The following is a 19,185-nucleotide window of genomic DNA, read 5'->3' as shown; positions in this document are numbered from 1 at the left end:
GGTCTTCTATTGGGGTCTCCCTTCCCCTAGTAACGATTTCCAGTTATAGAAAGGCGCTGGAGACCCGCCTTTTGCTACTGTCACTCAGCTTTATGTACCTAAGCATCACCAGGGACACCAACGAGAAGTTATGACACGTGACTTGCTGGCAGAACCTATTTGAGACATTAGACATTTTTTAGTGTAACTTAGTAACGTCAGTTACACCCCTCGAGACCTTCACCAGCTTTTGCCCTCTATTTTAATCGGATACGCTTATTTCAAACGATGTTTGCATATTTCTTAAGCAGTTCACAGAAAAAATCAAAATGATGGTTTTCTCTGTTTATTTAAGTGTTTAAATGCATAGATCATAGATTGACTAATTCTAGTCGAGCCAAAACAGACCAAAAAATGGGAGTCGCAGGCAATGTTGGTTGTATAGAGTAGAAGAAGTAGACTGTTTTTTCTTTTACTTTCTAGTATTCGATGGGGACGCCTACATCATTAAAGATGGTACACGAGTCGGACTGCGATTTTTGGTTGTGTTGTTCGATAATTTAGATACATATATAAATCAATTGTAAAAATCTTTCTTCTGTTCATTTGGGAAACAATTATGGAGCTGAAAAAGTTTCTCATGAATAATGAAAAGATTGTCCGCCTATTTATTTCCCCAACTGCGCTACCGTACAAAGGTAAACACAGGTAAAACGTCATGACTGAATGCGCGACCAATGCCAGATGTGTGTCCCTAAAGATAACTACCTGATCTTTGTTGTGCAATATTATCGATAGACCCAATTACGCGTTTATTCTTCGTCGACAAAGGTGTGTTTACGACTCTGTGCAAGGGCTCCCGAAAGATAGGAAGCCAACACGGTGTGCGTACCTGGATAGGTTACACTGGTTATGCACGACATGATTTTATTGATTTAGTTTGTTGTTATTTTTTGAATCCGGGTATTTAATACAAAAAATGGAGGAGGTAGAGGAAAAAGAAGACAAACCTAATTTCTTTCGCCGCATGAGTGTCAGATTGTCAAAAAGAAACAAGAAAAAATCTGCTGGGAGATTTGAAGAAATAACCAAGTAAGTTCTTTGTGTTATCGGTCTAAGGGTTTAGAACAGAGTTAATCGGATCAATGAAGCCGCGATAAACCAAGCTGTGCACATTGTAAATGTTTTCATACATATTTAGTATTCAACAGCAATACACCGGTATGATTATACGTGCACATACGAATAATGTAATGGATAGGTCTTGTGATCCACAGTTTATTTTAATTCAAGGCAGGTTATCGTATTACATTTTACTATAGCACCACGTGCCTACATGTATATTCAGAATATTGATAGTAGAAGGTCATGTAAAGCCAATCGCTCAGTGGTGTCTATGACGGAAAAATCAATTATGTTTGTGTTTATGTAGGCCCGCGGGTTACGAACATGAAGATCTTCACAAAATCATGAAACGCCTGAAGGAGGAAATCAGTGCATTGAAAAAACTGCATCGTGATTGGGAGCAGACGACCAAACGGCCAAAGCTGGACCACGACTTCCGGGAGCACGTAGAGCACGTGTATACCTATGCCAGCATGATAGCAACGGTACCCATCTGCAAGAGGCAGACAAGTGTTTGTCCACGTCTAGCTCTATAGAATAGTTCAATTGTGTCGTCCATTAAGTAATCCATACGGCTAAATTTAGAGATGTTTAACAATGGTTTTGTTTGATATAAACGATTTTAAATTTTTCACAAATCAATATACATGTATATATTATTATTGTTTAAAAAGAAAATGAAGATGGCGAATTAATTTGAAGAGTAAGCAGTAAAGACTAACAGAATTAGTATCTGGCCCCAGGATCATGAAATATCTTAGACTCAGGTCAAAATTTCATTACTTCATTAAATACTTATTAAAAACATAGATTGTCACTTGAATGCTTGAATTGCAACAAGAAAGGGTAACACTCCTTAATTACATTTAAAATGTTGCTAACATGCAATGATAAAACCGTTAAACTGTGTACAAATTCTGATGTTGAGTCTAAGACAGTTTAATGATCCTTGAGCCTGTTGTTTTAATCCCCATATACAGTACTTGATGATTTTTCCATTTAAGAAGATATTGGTCTCTTTGTTTCGACATGTTTTTGCACATTTACACTTTTAACAAATAAATGGTCTTTGGTTTTTTTTCTAGCGGATCGGGGTGGCCACAGTGCAGAAGGAAATGACAGACGGTTACGAAAACGAAATTGCAAAGCTCAAAGACGACATCAGGGACCTCAGAAGGAGCAACTACAATGACAAACGTCTTCAAGATAGAGATTTTGAAATCCAGCGTTTAAAACGTGAAATAGAAACTCTACGTAGTGAAATCCGACTTAAGCGTCAATCTGACTCGGACCAAGGCCCAGCACCGGAACATGAACACAGACGATACTCTCGAGGTCGTCTACCTAAGAAAGATGAAAACGGGGCTCCTGATACGTCAAAGTATATAATTCACGATCTGAAAGATAAAACAGAGAAATTAACCAGGGAAGTCGAAAAACTCAAACAGGAAAAGTCAGAACTGGAAAAACAACTAGAGGATACGGTTTTTGATAATAAAGAGTAAGTGTTCGGTCATTAGCGGCATGATTTCATGAACTTGCATATTGTTTATCTTAATTATGAAAAGGTAATGCTATGACTGTATTTTTTAGGTTGTCAAAACGTAACGCTGGTGCTTTGAGAGAAATGCATTGTGGATATAATGCTAGCAAAACCGAGGATGGTGAAACTGAGCAGAATTTGGGGTAATGTTAAATTTTTTGACATTCGAGATTAGGGCAATTTTTTTTTTTTTAATAATCTCGAGTATAGAACTCTCATATCAAAAACTGTTTGCATAGATATATATGGAATTACAATTAAATGATTTTGATGCTTGTTTATAATAGTGAAGAAGAACAGTCAATATCATCTCTGAGTTCTGTGGAGGATGAAAAGAAAACTCAACAAGATTTCGCCAATAAAGAAAAGAGGTAATTATGTAAATCATATCCATTAAGCCGCTCTGTCAATTTACTTTTTGTAACCCATAATTAATCAGAACAAATGCAATGTGTATAGTGAGCAGCGTAGAATATTGAAATCGCCCTCTGCATCATATAGGAGACTGATAAGCGATTTCTATCATTCAGATTACTTCAGAAAATAGAAAACTATGAGAAAGAAAATCGAAAATTTGAAAAACAACTTCAGGAGAAAGAACATGCTGAGTAAGTAATGACTATAAGCAAGGTCCCTTTGATGATTATGATAATGACTGAATTGATAATATATTCTTTAAAAACTAAGAGTATTGGTGCCATATTTTTATTTTTACGCCATCTCAATTCTCAATAAAGGAACCAGAGGAAAAATGAAATCCAAAGACTACAGAAAAGCCTTCAAGAGGAGCGCAAGGCAAAAGAAAATGCATTGGACAAGTATGCGTTGGTCTATTTGGATTTGGTTCATTTAGATGAAAATAATGTAATATAAAGTTTATTTATTTTACCTTTGATATGAAATATTGTAGATATAAAGAAAAACCACCTCGGAATCATGAGTCTAACAGTGCTTTAGTGATGGACTTAAGCGACCCCAACCGATCACTGAAAATTGCAGAGAGATTTAATGAAATCTACGACAACCAGTGGAATATTGCAGTTGATAAATTAGAAGGGCTAGGAATAGAGGAAGAAAAAGGGATAAAAATTCTTTTAGATATCATCACGGTAAGAAATCAGCGACTGGATTCGTTTACCAGACCATTGTTGTATTTATAAATAGCAGGATAAATAGCAGGCACGTAGCATCGTTTTTTTTAAGTTGGGGTGGAGGGGAGAGGGGAGGGAGGAGGGGCAGCCTCATCCATAAATTCTTGACAACCCCCCTCCCCCCACCCCCTTGATGCTACGTGCATGAATAGTAGCAAATATTATATCGTTGAAATTCTCTGTGTATTATATTCCCGTAATAATAAGCTGGACTGTAGACATAACCAAAAAGATCTACTAGCGAGTTACCGGTATGTGTTGAATAAAAAAATAGTAAATATTATTGTGTAATGTATTTCAGACAATCTATAGAAAATGTGAGTCTTATGAGAAAGGGCAGTGTGCACAGATTGAAGCTCTTCTGCTCAACCCATTATTTACACCAACTACAAAATCAAGCAATTGTACGAGCGAGGTAATGTATCAGGTTTTCATATCACCGACATTGGCTGCTAATACTTTGAGATTATCATTGCCATACATATATACTAATATTGTTGGTTTTTGTAATTTCCTTTAAGGAATCGATGGAAGTTTTCCATGAAGTTCTACAATCAGTCCGAAGCAGCAGGAAACAGTTATCTGACAGAACTGTCAACATTCTAAAAGAGGTTAAGTTTGATTTTGTTTTTCCGAATCGTCTCCATTATTAATATGTCAAAACACTCACAGTGAGTAAAATGTTAAAGCTAATATACGAATACACTATCATTTGAAAAACAATATTAAAAATTTTTTTAGAGTTAAAAGTGTAATGACTATCTTTACGTTTTCAGAGAATTAAGGAGGATCTATCAAAAGACTTGTTAAATGTTGACCAATTAACTGCGTGCAGTGAGTACATAGACACGTGTGTCCAGTGTTGTTGGTTAATGGTCATTCAGGACCCCCCTATATTCATGGAATGGGACCTCACAAACGGAGTGTCAAACTTTGATAAAGACCTACTGAAATCCTACACCAAAACTGGTAACACTGTTGAGTATCTGGTCTGGCCGGTGTTGTATCTCCATAAGGACGGTCCCTTGCTCTGTAAAGGAGTCGCACAGGGACACAATAAAACCATTAGCAATGAAAGCGAAGTATGAGGCACCATTATTACTTGTATTACAGGAATGGTTGGTGATATTGTAAGGACCCGATCATGACGGAAATGGACGATTCTTCATCCTTGGACATTCATAATGTAAATGTTGTACCTGTATGTATGCAGTCTCATTTTTGGAGCCGGATAAATTGGAATTGTACTGAATCGTTTTAACCTATATACTTGTTTTTATTTTAAGATCTGAACTTGCATGTGTTCAAAACTACTATGAAAACAATAAGTGTTTTTATTTGTTATGCATCTTAGGTGATGTGTTGTTGTGTGTCCCTAGATAAGATTTTAAATTATTTATCAATCAAACTTGCTAGATGTTTGGTAATTATTAACGTGATTATATGCATATGCTGAAGCCTAGATTCCAAAATGCATATTGTGTCTGTTGTTGAAAACTGTTGCCGACTTTAATGTGTCTGTCAGTGTACATTATATTTGAGGATGTTGTAGTTTCAAAAGAGGTTAGGTTTAGAATCTTTGAAAAATGATTGAACTTCATTGTTGACTGATGGGTGATGAAACCGTGGGCATTGAATAAAACGTATACCATACATGTACGACTTGCTTTGTTTGATTTTCAATCGATGCATTCACTTGCATACTGCGATTTAAAAACGTCATCGATGAATATTACAGAGCAATTGAGGAAAAATTCAACACACAGTTTTTCCCCTACTCGTTTTAAATTGTTTAAAAGAAAATAATTGTAGGGACAATGAGTCGGATGCAATTTAATCACTTTATCCTGACCACGTATGAAATACTCGTGATGAATCACAGTGTCGCTGAAATAAACAATTTCTTACTTGCATGTATTTATCACCTTTTTATCATCCGACCAATCGAAACTAATGTGCGGATGTTTAAGTTGTTTGAAGGTTAGTTAAAATATAACCGAAAGATTACCATTCGTTTCATAAAAAATATGATACTCGAAACTAATTTGTAATACATAAAACTCGCTTTTAAAATATGCCTTTTTACAAATAAAATATTAAATAAACCGATACAGTATAGTCGATGCTGAAATACGTGTATCATGACAATTTGATATTAAAAAGTAGTCGAGATCAAAGTTCTCCGTATATCGGTTCATATTTTTTTATTAAAATAAACGGTGAAGTTAATAAATATGTGTTCTGATTTTGGAAAATTTTGCAGAGGATTAAAAGTTGGCTTACTGGATCAATAAAACAACCATTACACTATTTTAATACATTTATACTCTCAATACCCTTTTGGTACCCCACATTTTAAAAACAATGTATTCTCCCTATACAAGAAGGATAACTCTAATTTTCCCATTGGAAGACAATAGTAAACAGGTATTCTGTAACGTAAGAATAGTGTTTGCAGTCGTTTGAGATGTCTTGTGCTTCAAAACGAAGGTAAGCGCTTTTTGCAACTTAATCATTCTTGTACAATAATATTTTTGTCTGCAAACAGACTTTAAAATTAAATACAATTTCTAGCTATCGAAGCGTAAATTTACAAAAGTATGGTGGGCCGTTCTTGTAATTATGCATTAGGTTATAGGAACGAGCTGTAAATTTTAATTCACAATAGAAAAGAAACCCGTAAAACCCAAAATTTTTAAGTTTTTAAAAAGTTTACTAATAAGTTTCTTTGTGTTTTATGAAATGAAGTATGCCTAGAGATGAAACGGAAGACTTGGCCATTTTGAGACTGACCATTAAACGACTACAGAGTCTTGAGAATGAAAGAAGTGGGCATGGAAAAGCAGGTCGAAAGTTGGACATATCTCAACTTGAAAATCAGATTTTGGCAAACATTAGAACGGTCGAGAAACATTTCAAACATTATTTAGAGGTAACATTTAACGTTAACCGAAAACTAAAGAAGGTGGATGAATAAGGCGTGTAAAATGCCCATATGAGGAATGATTAGATACTGCAAAATTAAAATATCATTAAATCTGACACTTTTGAAAATAATAATTAAAAAAAATGTATATTTAACGTAACATCGATTTGTAACCCTTAAATATTTTAAATACTTGCAATAGGTTGATTTAAACTTCCGTACGCGTGTCATAAAACCTCCAAATAGTGTCATTTTTATAACTTCAATGCATTTTCTTTTATAGGGTGGGTCTGAGCTCCATATTTTTGTCATAGTCTAAATGCAGTTTAATGGAATTTAAACAGATTTTATTCAACAAAAATGTGGAGAGATGACCCACTATACTTTAAAAATGTCATTTTGTAGCCCAGCAATTGAACGTTTTAGAAAAATAATGCAAGTCCGTAAATTCGTGGCCAACGTCTCATATAGTATTTAAACAACGCAGATTGTTGTAAATGAAATGGCTCAGTGGTTAGAGCACCACACATTATGTTACTTTATAGAACTTGGGTTTTTATGTTATGGGTTCGATACCACCAAAACTTAACGATTTATTTTTTTTTTTTAATCTTTTTTTGAAATATTTCAAACTGAATATAGTTGCAAATTGACTTATTTGACTTTCTCACTCCCTTGTGGAGTATATGCCACAGACAATTCTTCACCACTTCTCTCTGTCCTTTGCTTGTTGGTAGATGGTGTTCCAGCTGTGTCCTCTCTCGACCATTTCTTTTATAGTTGCAAATTACCCTTTTGTAAACTTGTATTATAACATATCAAAAATATTTAATTCAAAAAATGTTAAATTTGAAGGTGTATTTTACGACTAAACAAAATGGGCAGTTGCGCCATCTTATTCCCCCATCTTCTTTGTATAACGTCATTTTTATTGTATCTTTTTTATTGATATTGTCAGTGATATGAACATATTAAAAATTTATCATCAAAAAGTTCAAATATGAAATAATTACATGTTTTTATAGGTATAACAATTAAATAAAAGAATTCAATCTCGGTACATAACAAACGTAATATACAGTTGTTTTTAATTTTTACGCTTTCCTTTATAATCTCAATTTATTGATTTCATTTCTTCCACTTTTCTTTTATAATTTTTGCAATTGAGTATTTTTTTTCTCAGACTAACGGTTACAATGAGGCTATTTATAGACCACCCAGCATAAGCCAATCAGTCACTTCGTTAAACGAAGAGCAAACAATAAACGCTTCTTTGTTTGAAGTGATAAAGAAATTTGAATTTGATAATAAACGTCTAGAGGATGACTGTCAAGATTACAGACTCCGGATCAAGAGTTTGCAGGAATCAGATGAAAGAAATGAGAAGACCATTGAGAGGCTAAGAAAGGAGCAGCAGACGTCAGAAACCCGTCAATACAGGTACAGGTGTTTCTTCAATAGTGATACCGGTACCATTAACAGATTTTGTTTTTTGAGAATAAATATTTATAATGGCAATGATCGATGATTTAGTAATATGATTGAGTAGTTTCTTAATTTGTAAGTTTAACAAAGAATACTATAGATTGATTCATTATGTATAATATATATCATGTGTTACATTAAAAGATTAAAATCAAAGATTTCTTAAGTTTAAAATTAAAGATTTCTAAATTGAACTATAAAAATATAGATGGTTATAAATAAAGTTTAAGTTTAGAAATGTTTGATTTTAAACTCTAAATGTATTATCCCATGCATTAAGAATTGGTTTGAGATATGACGCTGACAGCAAATACGACGACGATAAATGACGTCAGTGATAATATCAACAACAGTCTAAAGACAATGCAACACAATTTATTTAATTTTTGTTGATTAGCATTAGTTTTTCGTATATAGATTACATGGAGAAATAGACAGTTTGAAACAGAAAATTGATTATCTGGAAAACGCACAAGTTCTCAAAACGGAAGAAATAGTTAGACTAACGGAAGAGAACAGAATCCTGGAAGAAAGGTTTGAGGCGAACAGTTTCGCATTTTAAAGCAAAGACTCTGTCCCAGTGAAAATCTGCACAACCCCAAAAACTCATAAAAATGTCTGTGCAGAAATTATTAATCATTTACTTCTAGATATCCTTTTTTTATGACATGTGTTTTGTCTGTCAGGTGTTTTAAAACAGGATGGTGTCTGTGAAGTCAAATTATCTTATTTTTTTTTATTCAAATAGGTAGTGTATGCATATGTAATTTTTGAGAAAAAAAAATGTGAAATGTGATGCAGAAAAACAGGGACAGGGTAGAGCTTTCTTTAATTTTGGCTTAATTGAATATGTGTATGTGGTTTTAATTTATAGAAATAATTGTCAAATAGATTTGCATTTGTGTAAAAGAATATTCGTTATTTTAGATTGAATAATAGGATATTGGAGTTAGAGCGAGAAGTTCATACCCACAAATTGGCTCTCATAAACTCCAACACTAAACACAACCTTACAGAGGCTGACCGACTGAGGTAAATATTCAGTCTACGTCTACTGGTGTCTTTTATCATAAACCTTGAAAAAGGACGCCGGGAATTAAGGTCTCAGTTCTTACTTTTTGAGACGTCGTTTTAGATCACCATCCTGCTACCATAATGACATTACAAGAGGTGATTTTCTTTTACATAAGAATCAATGAAATTGTCATATATACATATTTTCATAAACTTTCGATCACCATTTTTTAAAGATTTATTGATTTGAGAAGCAGTAGACTGAATTTGAAGCGTGATTTTTAAAGCTGCATGGTCCGAATTTTTCGGTCTTACAGTTTAAGATAAATTCCCATATAAACCGATTATCTTAGAAAGTTATGGACTCTCGCCTTCTAACACCAGCAGAAACGGTCTCCTTTCAAAGTTAGAAATATTCAAAGTAAATTAAATACATGTAATTTTGTTATGGGCATGCAAAAAAAAAAGAAAAAAATGAATGATGTGGTATATTCAACCCGCGTGTTATGCATCGACTGTAAACAAAGCAAATTTTATAAATATTAGTGAACAAAATGTACATATTTTTATTATACCCCCGCTCCGAAGGAGAGGGGGTATACTGTTTTACCCTTGTGTGTCTGTCTGTCTGTCTGTCCGTCCGTCCGTCCGTCCGTCCGTCAGTCCGTCCGTCTGTCTGTCCGTCCGTAACAAAAATTTCTGTCGCATTTATCTCAGCAACTATTTATCGCAGATGCTTGAAATTTTAACACAGTGTTTGTTAAGGCAGGCCATATCGTGGGATATATTTTTGTACCAATCAGACGTCAACTTCCTGTTAAATGACGACTTTGCTTATTTTTTAACCAAAATTTTCAAACAAATTTTCGTCAAAGATTTCTCAGCAACTGTTTATTGCAGATGCTTGAAATTTTTACACAGTATTTTTATAGGCATGCCATATCGTGGGATATATTTTTGTACCAATCAGACGTCAACTTCCTGTTAAATGACGACTTTGTTTATTTTTAGCAAAACTTTTCAAACAAATTTCCGTCAAAGAATTCACAGCAACTGTTTATCGCAGATGCTTGAAATTTTTACACAATATTTGTATAGGCATGCTATATCGTGGGATGTATTTTTGTACCAATCAGACGTCAACTTCCTGTTAAATGACGACTTTGTTTATTTTTTGCCAAAATTTTCAAACAAATTTCCGTCAAAGAATTCTCAGCAACTATTTATCGCAGATGCTTGAAATTTTTACACAATATTTGTTTAGGCATGCCATATCGTAGGATATATTTCTGTACCAATCGGGTGTCAACTTCCTGTTAAATGATGACTTTGTTTATTTTTAGCCAAAATTTTCAAACAAATTTTCGTCAAAGATTTCTCAGCAGCTATATATCGCAGATGCTTGAAATTTTAAGACACTATTTGTTTTGACATGCCATATTGTGGGATATATTTTTGTATCAATCGGACGTCAACTTCCTGTTAAATAATGACTGTTATTTTTAGCCAAAATTTTCAAACAAATTTTCGTCAAAGATTTCTCAGCAGCTATTTATCGCAGATGCTTGAAATTTTTACACAGTGTTTGTTAAGGCATGCCATATCGTGGGATATATTTTTGTACCAATCGGACGTCATCTTCCTGTTAAATGAGCACTTTGTTTATTTTAGCCAAAATTTTCAAACAATTTTCGTCAAAGATTTCTCAGCAGCTATTTATTGCAGATGCTTGAAATTTTAACACACTATTTGTTTAGGCATGCCATATTGTGGGATATATTTCTGTACCAATCGGATGCCAGCTTTCTTTTAAATGTCGACTTTGCTTATTTTGCATATTCACATCAGAGCGGGGGTATCACTAGTGAGCATTGGCTCACAGATATCTTGTTAATATTTATTTATTTTTTCTTTTTTTTGGGGGGGGGGGGGCGACTTTGATATGAGGCGAAATATCGCAGTACCTCTTGTTTTGTTATTAGATTTTGTACATCATTTTTTTTCATTAAAATATGATTAAATTGACGGGGAAACTACTGGAAAATCTTTTATTATGCACAGTCAAAGCTTACCATCGTTAAAAATCGTTCTCAATTTGATATAAAAAGAAATGTTTATCATCAAATTAAACGGATGGCGCATGTACAAAAAATGTGTAAACATAAAAGTATTATATGGCAAAGGAAGATATCTGTAAATAATTTTTTCACGAATTACTGACAGAAAATAGGAGCAGATGAGCCGGTTTAAAAAGTCCCAGATATTGACAGTGACGAACCTTTTAATCATAGCACGGAAGTTATCTACCTATTGGAGAAATGTTTTAAGATCAATTGCCTGTGTCTTCTTCCTTCAAATTTTGATGAATAAACAGCAAATGTCATTTTCAATCGTGCATACCTTTGTTGTCAATCTTCACACTATCATATATTTTCCAATTCAGATTAGAAGGGGAGTATACAGAAAAATGTAGAGAAAATCGAAGATTACAGTTTCATGTAAAAGACATTGAAGGACAGTGAGTATTACTTTTTCAATTTACTGGTTATCTATATGTATATTAATTCAATTATATATGAGTACGTACTTTAAGGTTCTATCCTCAGCCTAAAGAGTTTTTTTTTCATCCTAAAAATGTTATTTATCCTTCTAACTTTATAAAAAAAATTAAAATAAAAAGGAATTTGTTGATGGTATACATGCATTTTACGAAGTTATTGCAATTTTAGCCACGATGAATATAATGGAATAAATAATGCATATACGTACAAGCTGAGATCAAATAAGTAAAAAAAAAAGGTTATATCGTACAACGGTGGCTCGAACCCTTTAAGTTCTAGATAGAAGGTCTCCGTGGAGCCACTAAGCAAAGAAGTTCTTTGGAAGACTTCGCGTAATATTAATACTTGAAGAGCAATTAAATTTGTCAAAATAAAAGTCAGATTTATAATACGGATAAAAAAATCCGGATAATTTAGAGTTATTGAACACTGTTGAGGATAGGAGATCGTTAACAAATATTCTAATTTCCATATTCTATTGTATGCATTTACATGTAGATTAAAGGCTCTAGAATATAAATGGAATAAAATGACAAATATCTGCCCAGAAGAGAACAAATACGCTGAAATCATGTGGTGTATGTCCAAGCTGTTCATTCACAAGTGGGAGGAAGCCAGGAACAGCCTGCGGCTCAGTGGCAGCAACGATGGACAGATTGTAAAGGTTCTAGGACGTATTCTGAAGGTATTTCCTAACACTGAATTTTCGAATACATTTTCCACAGAGAGAGAGAGAGAGAGAGAGAGAGAGAGAGAGAGAGAGAGAGAGAGAGTGTAAAAAATACTACATGTTTTGTTATCTTGTGTTCTAGATCTCTTTTGATGAGTGTAAGAAGTTTGTGAGGAAAATGTTTTACCAAGGAAACAAACATACTACAAGACATAGTTTACAACAACCGGTTAGTATGTTGATTGAGGTGTAAAGTTGAATTAGAAAAAAATCTTTAATGAGAAAGGAGAGAGAATAACCTTAAAATATTTTTTGGGGGAAAAATTTGACATAAAATAATACACACGTACAGTAGTATTAAATTTTAAAGGGACACGATTTGAGCTGAAAATATTCAAATTTTAAATTTTGATTTTTAGTATCTTGAATGGTCATTTAATATGGGTATTTTATAATGATTGATCCAAATTTGAAAGTCAATTCTTGAGTTACAAGCAAAATACAGAATTCGGAATTCTTTGTTATTGTATACATATACATGTTATGGTATTTGTATGATTTTCAATCTAATGCTGCCTTTTTGTTGATAATATTATTAACAAACACATTAAATCAGTTGATCTTGTTTATCATTTTATTCAAGGAATGTATTTTTTGTACTTTGCATTATTAATAAACAAATATAAGACTTGAAATTTGTTTATATAACAATTATTTCTTACGTCTGTACCTACCTTGAAACTCTTTTTAATATGCCATGTATTAAAAAAAATTTCTTTAAGTGTTCGGGACCCTCACGGTTGGTTGAATTGACCTTCGGAGTCATAGAAGATCATTCTACACAAGTTCTTTCTGATTTATACGAGGTGTGCTTTTCTATATAAAAAATTCGTACTTAATGAAGGTGTTTTGTTAAAAAGAAATTGATTAAAACTTATGAAGAACAATTATACATAAACAGTATAGATACACTAAGAACTTTCATGTGTAAAACGACTTTAAACACCACATGAGAGCTTCATCGTCGGAAACCCACGGTCGGTCTCGCTTCTCTTACCTCAGGTAAGAGAAGCGAGACCGACCGTGGGTTTCCGACGATGGAGAGCTTTTGACATGAAATGTGCTCTGCCAAATCTTCATGGATGAGATGTCATTGATCGCTGATTTTTGTAGATCGAGTAGGTCTTTGCCCCTTATTTTTCTATTAATAGATATTCAAAAACGATTTTAACCAGTAGTTAAAAAATGCAATGCACACAAAATACAAACTTCTGCAACTCGAAATCTTGCAGAAAATGGTAGAATTGTTAACTTAAGGATTACGTTTAATTACTCAAGAGTGAAAAAAAGTCCACTTATTGGAATGAAAAACTACTTATTGTACATTGTAGCCCTACTATTATGGTGCTGTTTTTCACTTTCGAATTACTAGGTCAATGACCTACTTTTTATGCTGGTGACCTTTGAATGTTAATTGAATGTTTATTGAAAATTTTCAAAATTGTCCACCCTTTCCAAGGTTTTCTTTATTTTGCAATTATAAGAAATGATAAAAAAATTTGATAGTTGGAAACTGATTACATACAAATAGCTTTACTAATTGCATATTTCAATAAATTGTTTTAAGGTCATATTGTATATTTAATTTAGTCCGAATTTCCTCTGTCAATATTAAAAATTCTACCAATTTTTGATCGAGTTTTACAAAATAACTGACTGATAGGGGCTCCAAACCACTGGTTGCCTTAAACTACTTTTATTGTCTGTATTTTGATGACATTAACATTATAGGCCTATAGGGTCAATGATCAAATTTTTAAGTTATTCGATATAGAATTGATTTTGGGTATTTTAAAGATTTTTCCCATCGCGTGCCAGACAGTGATATAAAAAATACGCGAGATTATACAACAATAAAATATGTAAAATGGCATGAAAAAACATGTAGGAACTTAACTTTTGTAATCACATTGCTACAAAAAGTTTTTCAGGGAAAATAAGAAAATGAAAAAAAAATAGTCCGAAATTCCTCTGTTTCAATTTTAATCTACCTTTATCGTAGCATATCTTCCTCAAATAAACAAAACATGGAAATCAGTATCGATTTTGTGAATGACATTGTTATTTTGTGTTTTTAAAACAACATTTGACTTCAGGTATTGAACTTTGTAAAAATATTTTTTGAAGTCTCAAACCCTGAGTAAATGTAATCCTTAAGTACCATTTGAAAAATTACTTAGAAATAACGCAAGATAACCCCAATCCATTTACACACATACCGTAGTAAACTATGATACTTGTTATTCAATTATGTACAAACTATATACCTGGTCATAAAATCTTATTTAATTCCAATTCTGAGGGAATGTAAATGACATATTTTGTTAACTACCAACAGTAACACATATGCTTACAATATGAGAGTCCATGGCATCCTTTCACGTATTTTGTAGGTTGTGGATGAATCATTAAGTACTGAATTAAATGAAGTGTCCGATTTGACTGTTTTGAATAAATTCAAAGAGAGGAGTGTCAGAACATTTTGGAGACTGTTGGTGAAGCACGGAGATTTCTGTTTGGATTGGAATCACACCGGCCCCGGGTTTACACTAGATGATAGAGTCACACTTTTTCCTGAAGTTTCTGTAATAATAAAGTCATGAAAAGTCATTGTTTCATTAGTCTCTCTCTCTCTCTTTCTCTCTCTCTCTCTCATAAAAGCCTGACCAATATGGTTATATTCTAAAAATGGAATTTATTTTTGAAAATCTTTTTCTCTACTCCCACATATGTGACGAAAAACTAATAAAATGCATGAATTGATTATGAAGTCCATGAAACCCTTTACAAAAGTTGTGAAATTCATAGTCCCTGGATCAGGAGAAATATGATTTCTTTCGTTTGAGGGACGAATTAGACAGAAATCAATTTCTACTTAGTATAATAATGAATTAATTATCCGGAAATATAAGGTTTTCATTCGAATACTAAGTACCTGTTTGTGTCACCTGGTTCTTAATTAAGAACCGGTTTATTAGCAAGGCTATATAAAGAATTGCTCAGGTGTTAAATACCAGTTTAGGATGTCACGTACAGCGGAAAGTTTAATTTTCAGAATTGTTTTATTAAAATAAATTAATCATGTAATCCAACTTTATGCCATAATTATGTATTTGTACATTTAATATGCCAAATATTAAATAGCTGCAGCATGTCGTTGCTGTTATATACTAGTTTCATAGTATTCAGCTTTCATTTGGAAAGTAATGAATGGATTTAAAGGAGAATAAAGCACATGGTCTAACAGGTCAATCTTCGGGCTATGGTAAACTGGTGACCGGCAAGACCTTTTGGCCTCTTGTCTCAAATATAAACGGGAGTACAGAATAGATTTAATACATATTTACTGTATATAGCCATATTGACCCTACCCTAGGACCTGAACCACAGAGCAGGGACCATGAATTTCACAAAATTGGCAGAGAACCTCATGGACTTAATAACCATGCATTAATTTTTTTTTTCAAATATATTATAATGGGAGTAGGGATGATATTTTAAAAATAAATAAATTTTCACTATGCATGTATGGTCATATTGGCCCTACACTTGGGCCTAAAACCCGGATCCAGGGGCCATGAATTTCACAATTATGTGAAAAACTTCATGTACACCATAACTAAGCATCTAGTTTTTACCCACGTGTGTGGGATTTAATTTGGCGAATTTAGAATTAAGATTTTAGAAAAATGAGCCTTTCTTTGCATATTTTGCCCCACCCATGAGGCCCCAACGGTCGTAAAGTCATACAATTTAGATTCTTCTCTTACTAAAGATAATTTTCACTATATGACGCATCATATTTGACCGATGTTTAACAAATACATGTAGATAGGCTCTGAAGAAATTCGTCACATGTCTGGTTGATCACTTACTTGTATTTTAGAATATAAAAAATACAACGAAATACATGTACAACCTCTTATCCTCGCCACACCTCACTCTTTTATACTGTTTATATCTCTTTCCTTTTTCTCTTCTTTTTTTTCTTTTTTGCTTTTGTTTTTTTTCCATTTCGTAAAGGGCGGGGTGCAAATCCTGTAACCTTTTCTTGGATCCGCCACTGATTGATGTCATCATATAGAAGAAGATGGTGCTTTATTATATTATGATGTGGTTATTTCATGTGAAGATGGTGCTTTAGTATATGGAGATGGTGCTTTTTTATGTCAAAATTGTGCTTAATTGAATGAAGATGATGCTTTTTTATATGGAAATGGCGCTTTATTATATGAAGATGGTGCTTTTTTATGGGAAGGTGTTTTTTTTAATATGGAGGTGGGTTTTTTTTAATATGAAGGTGCTTTTTAATGTGAAGGTGGTCAATTTGATCTCTTCTTTTTAATAATTCATGTAAGTTCGGTTGAGGTCAAGTCGTACAGTTCATCTCGTTGGCTTAAATACTTCTTATGCTAGAAAAAAGAGGAATTATCAATGGTGTATTAAATGGGTTTTAATTGCATCAAGTTTTTGTTTACTTTCCCAATTTCGAGATAATATAAATGTTAAACTCAGTCTTCAAACATATGAGGCGTTCCAAGAGAACCACCTTCACAAAAGCAAGTTCATATGATAAAGCACCATCATATAAAAATCATCTTCATATGAAGCACCAGGTTTATATAACAAAGCACAATTTTTCACATAAAAAAGCACCATCTTCATATAATAAAGCACCATCTTCACATAAAAAAGCACCATCTTCATATAAAAAGCATCATTTTTATATGACAGAGCACCATCTTTACATAAAAAAGCACCATCTTCATATAAAAAGCATCATTTTTATATGACAGAGCACCATCTTTACATAAAAAAGCACAATCTTCATATAATGAAGCACCTCATCATATTAACCACAGCATAATATAATAAAACACGATCTTCTTTTAAAAATAACCACACAAGGCAGCTATGGCGTTCCGTAGTTATGACCTCAATGCAGAAAGCGCGAATGGAACTATGGGAAGTCCAGACTCTAAGATCGGCTAGTTTCGTTTTGATTTTCATCACGAAGCAGATCTTAAGCAATGGCTTCCTGTTCGTCAAAAAGAATGTAAGGTTAACTTTAATTCATTTCATTTGATATGTTTATCATTAATTATCCGGATCATGTACAGTATGTAATTTCATTTCACCCTAAGTCTAAATCCACTTTCGTTTTGTTCAGATTTCATGACATTATACCGATTAAAAAAAAATTAAGAATATACTTAGAGTGACGATGAATTTCTTGACACATGATGATTTAGCAAATGACAGATAATGACAAGACTCTATATATAGAAGTTTACAAATGACCATTTTTAAAACTTAGAAGATTGTGAAATTTAACACTGGGTTAATGATCACAAGTTTCGTGGAAAACATCTTTACTGCAAAAAATAGACCAAAACAAATTTTTTAAAATATTTGAAAAATGAAATGAAAAGAATCAAAACATTTTGATTCATGAAGCTTCATGAGACTTCATGAAAATGTAAATTTAAGATTAAAACCCAACTAAAAACAACTCGAAATTTAAGCAGCGTATAAATTGTGATTATAATATACGATCATGTTGCTCATCGACTGAGACACACATTAAACTATGTTTGAAGGTAAAATTGAACGACTGCATGGTTATGTTCAAGTCGTAAAGGAAAACCGGCTGCGTAATACACCCGATAAATATTTCACGCAATTGTGGACATTTTTAGATAATATAGATAAAAAATAGATATCAAAAGAGGAAAGCTGAATTTATTAATTCTAATTGAGTATAAGCTACAATGTAACGACCACTCCCCCAAAATGTATTCTCCTCCCATTACAAACCTATGGATTTTATTAGGAAAATATAATATCAAGCTTAAAATGACTGTTTTTATGTATCGGTATGCGCTTTAAAATTTTTGCTTTGTATCCCCATGTTAGATCCGAAAAACAGCAAACTTTTAAAAGACTTAGGTCTAACTTCAAAAAATTAGCAGAAAGGGAAAAGAAACACCATTACTTTAGTAATGATGTCAAATGTAAAGAAGCGGCAGAAGCGATATTTCAAGATTTACGAGAGCTAACAGAATCAGAAGCAGAGGTAAGAAGTATTTTCGCGGGTTTTCAGTAATGATGCGTAGATTAGAATTAAGTACAAAACTTGCACTTTTATTTTGGTTTACATGTATTCACTTAGTTGGAGCCGGTTCTTAATTTTAACGTTACCACAAGGAAAGACCTGGAGAAACTTAAAAACGAAGAAATCAGAGCAGGAGAACTTGAAGCCAGCATTAGTAGGTAAATATGCAGTCGAACGGAGAATGTATTTAGTATTTAAGGGAAATCATCTTAAACTTTCTTGTGAAATTTGGTCACACAGTGAAAAAAGTATTTATCCAAAATTCAAAAAGTAAACGCAAGTGCACTTTAGAATAAATACCTATAAAGGGAAATATATGTGTGTGTAAGTGGTCTTACAATTGTAATATGTTTTACATTGCGATCGTTGGAGCGAGCGGAAGATCAGTATGATAAATTGAAAATAATCAAGTGGATGCAACAACGTTATAAAATCAAAGTACTGAAGTACTGACGGGAGTTGATTTTGTCGATTATTATTTATCTTAAAATCAACGATATGTTATTTTGCTCGGCAAGTAGTTTATAATCTCTATTTAAATTACGCACATTTTTAT

General features: G+C 33.0%; 2 protein-coding genes across 2 annotated transcripts; both read left to right on the top strand.

Annotated features, from left to right (window-relative positions):
• Positions 1-7: 7 nt before the first annotated feature.
• On the top strand, positions 8-5,453 carry LOC128192884 (DNA repair protein RAD50-like). Its single transcript, XM_052865912.1, has 11 exons — positions 8-1,071; positions 1,412-1,589; positions 2,190-2,605; positions 2,698-2,790; positions 2,935-3,018; positions 3,178-3,255; positions 3,385-3,465; positions 3,558-3,756; positions 4,100-4,213; positions 4,320-4,409; positions 4,575-5,453. The coding sequence occupies exons 1-11, from the start codon at positions 959-961 to the stop codon at positions 4,884-4,886; spliced, it is 1,758 nt and encodes a 585-aa protein (XP_052721872.1). The 5' UTR covers positions 8-958; the 3' UTR covers positions 4,887-5,453.
• A 426-nt stretch (positions 5,454-5,879) lies between these two features.
• LOC128156264 (early endosome antigen 1-like) lies at positions 5,880-15,117 on the top strand. Its single transcript, XM_052818328.1, has 10 exons — positions 5,880-6,288; positions 6,547-6,730; positions 7,908-8,164; positions 8,627-8,743; positions 9,137-9,241; positions 11,667-11,741; positions 12,283-12,469; positions 12,597-12,683; positions 13,237-13,320; positions 14,908-15,117. Exons 1-10 carry the CDS (start codon positions 6,266-6,268, stop codon positions 15,115-15,117), a joined length of 1,329 nt encoding a protein of 442 aa, XP_052674288.1. The 5' UTR covers positions 5,880-6,265.
• The last annotated feature ends 4,068 nt before the right edge of the window (positions 15,118-19,185 follow it).

This window comes from Crassostrea angulata, chromosome 7 (assembly GCF_025612915.1).
Source record: "Crassostrea angulata isolate pt1a10 chromosome 7, ASM2561291v2, whole genome shotgun sequence".
Lineage (NCBI taxonomy): Eukaryota > Metazoa > Mollusca > Bivalvia > Ostreida > Ostreidae > Magallana > Magallana angulata.
This window is presented reverse-complemented; position numbering and strand designations above follow the sequence as displayed.

Bases quoted from the DNA above. Each gene is read 5' to 3' on its own strand.
- LOC128192884 (XM_052865912.1), top strand. From the start codon at position 959: ATGGAGGAGGTAGAGGAAAAAGAAGACAAACCTAATTTCTTTCGCCGC. The intron at 2,606-2,697 runs GTAAGTGTTCGG...TGTATTTTTTAG, and splicing joins ACGGTTTTTGATAATAAAGA to GTTGTCAAAACGTAACGCTG. The intron at 4,214-4,319 runs GTAATGTATCAG...ATTTCCTTTAAG, and splicing joins CAAGCAATTGTACGAGCGAG to GAATCGATGGAAGTTTTCCA.
- LOC128156264 (XM_052818328.1), top strand. From the start codon at position 6,266: ATGTCTTGTGCTTCAAAACGAAG. The intron at 11,742-12,282 runs GTGAGTATTACT...ATTTACATGTAG, and splicing joins GTAAAAGACATTGAAGGACA to ATTAAAGGCTCTAGAATATA. The intron at 13,321-14,907 runs GTGTGCTTTTCT...CGTATTTTGTAG, and splicing joins TTCTTTCTGATTTATACGAG to GTTGTGGATGAATCATTAAG.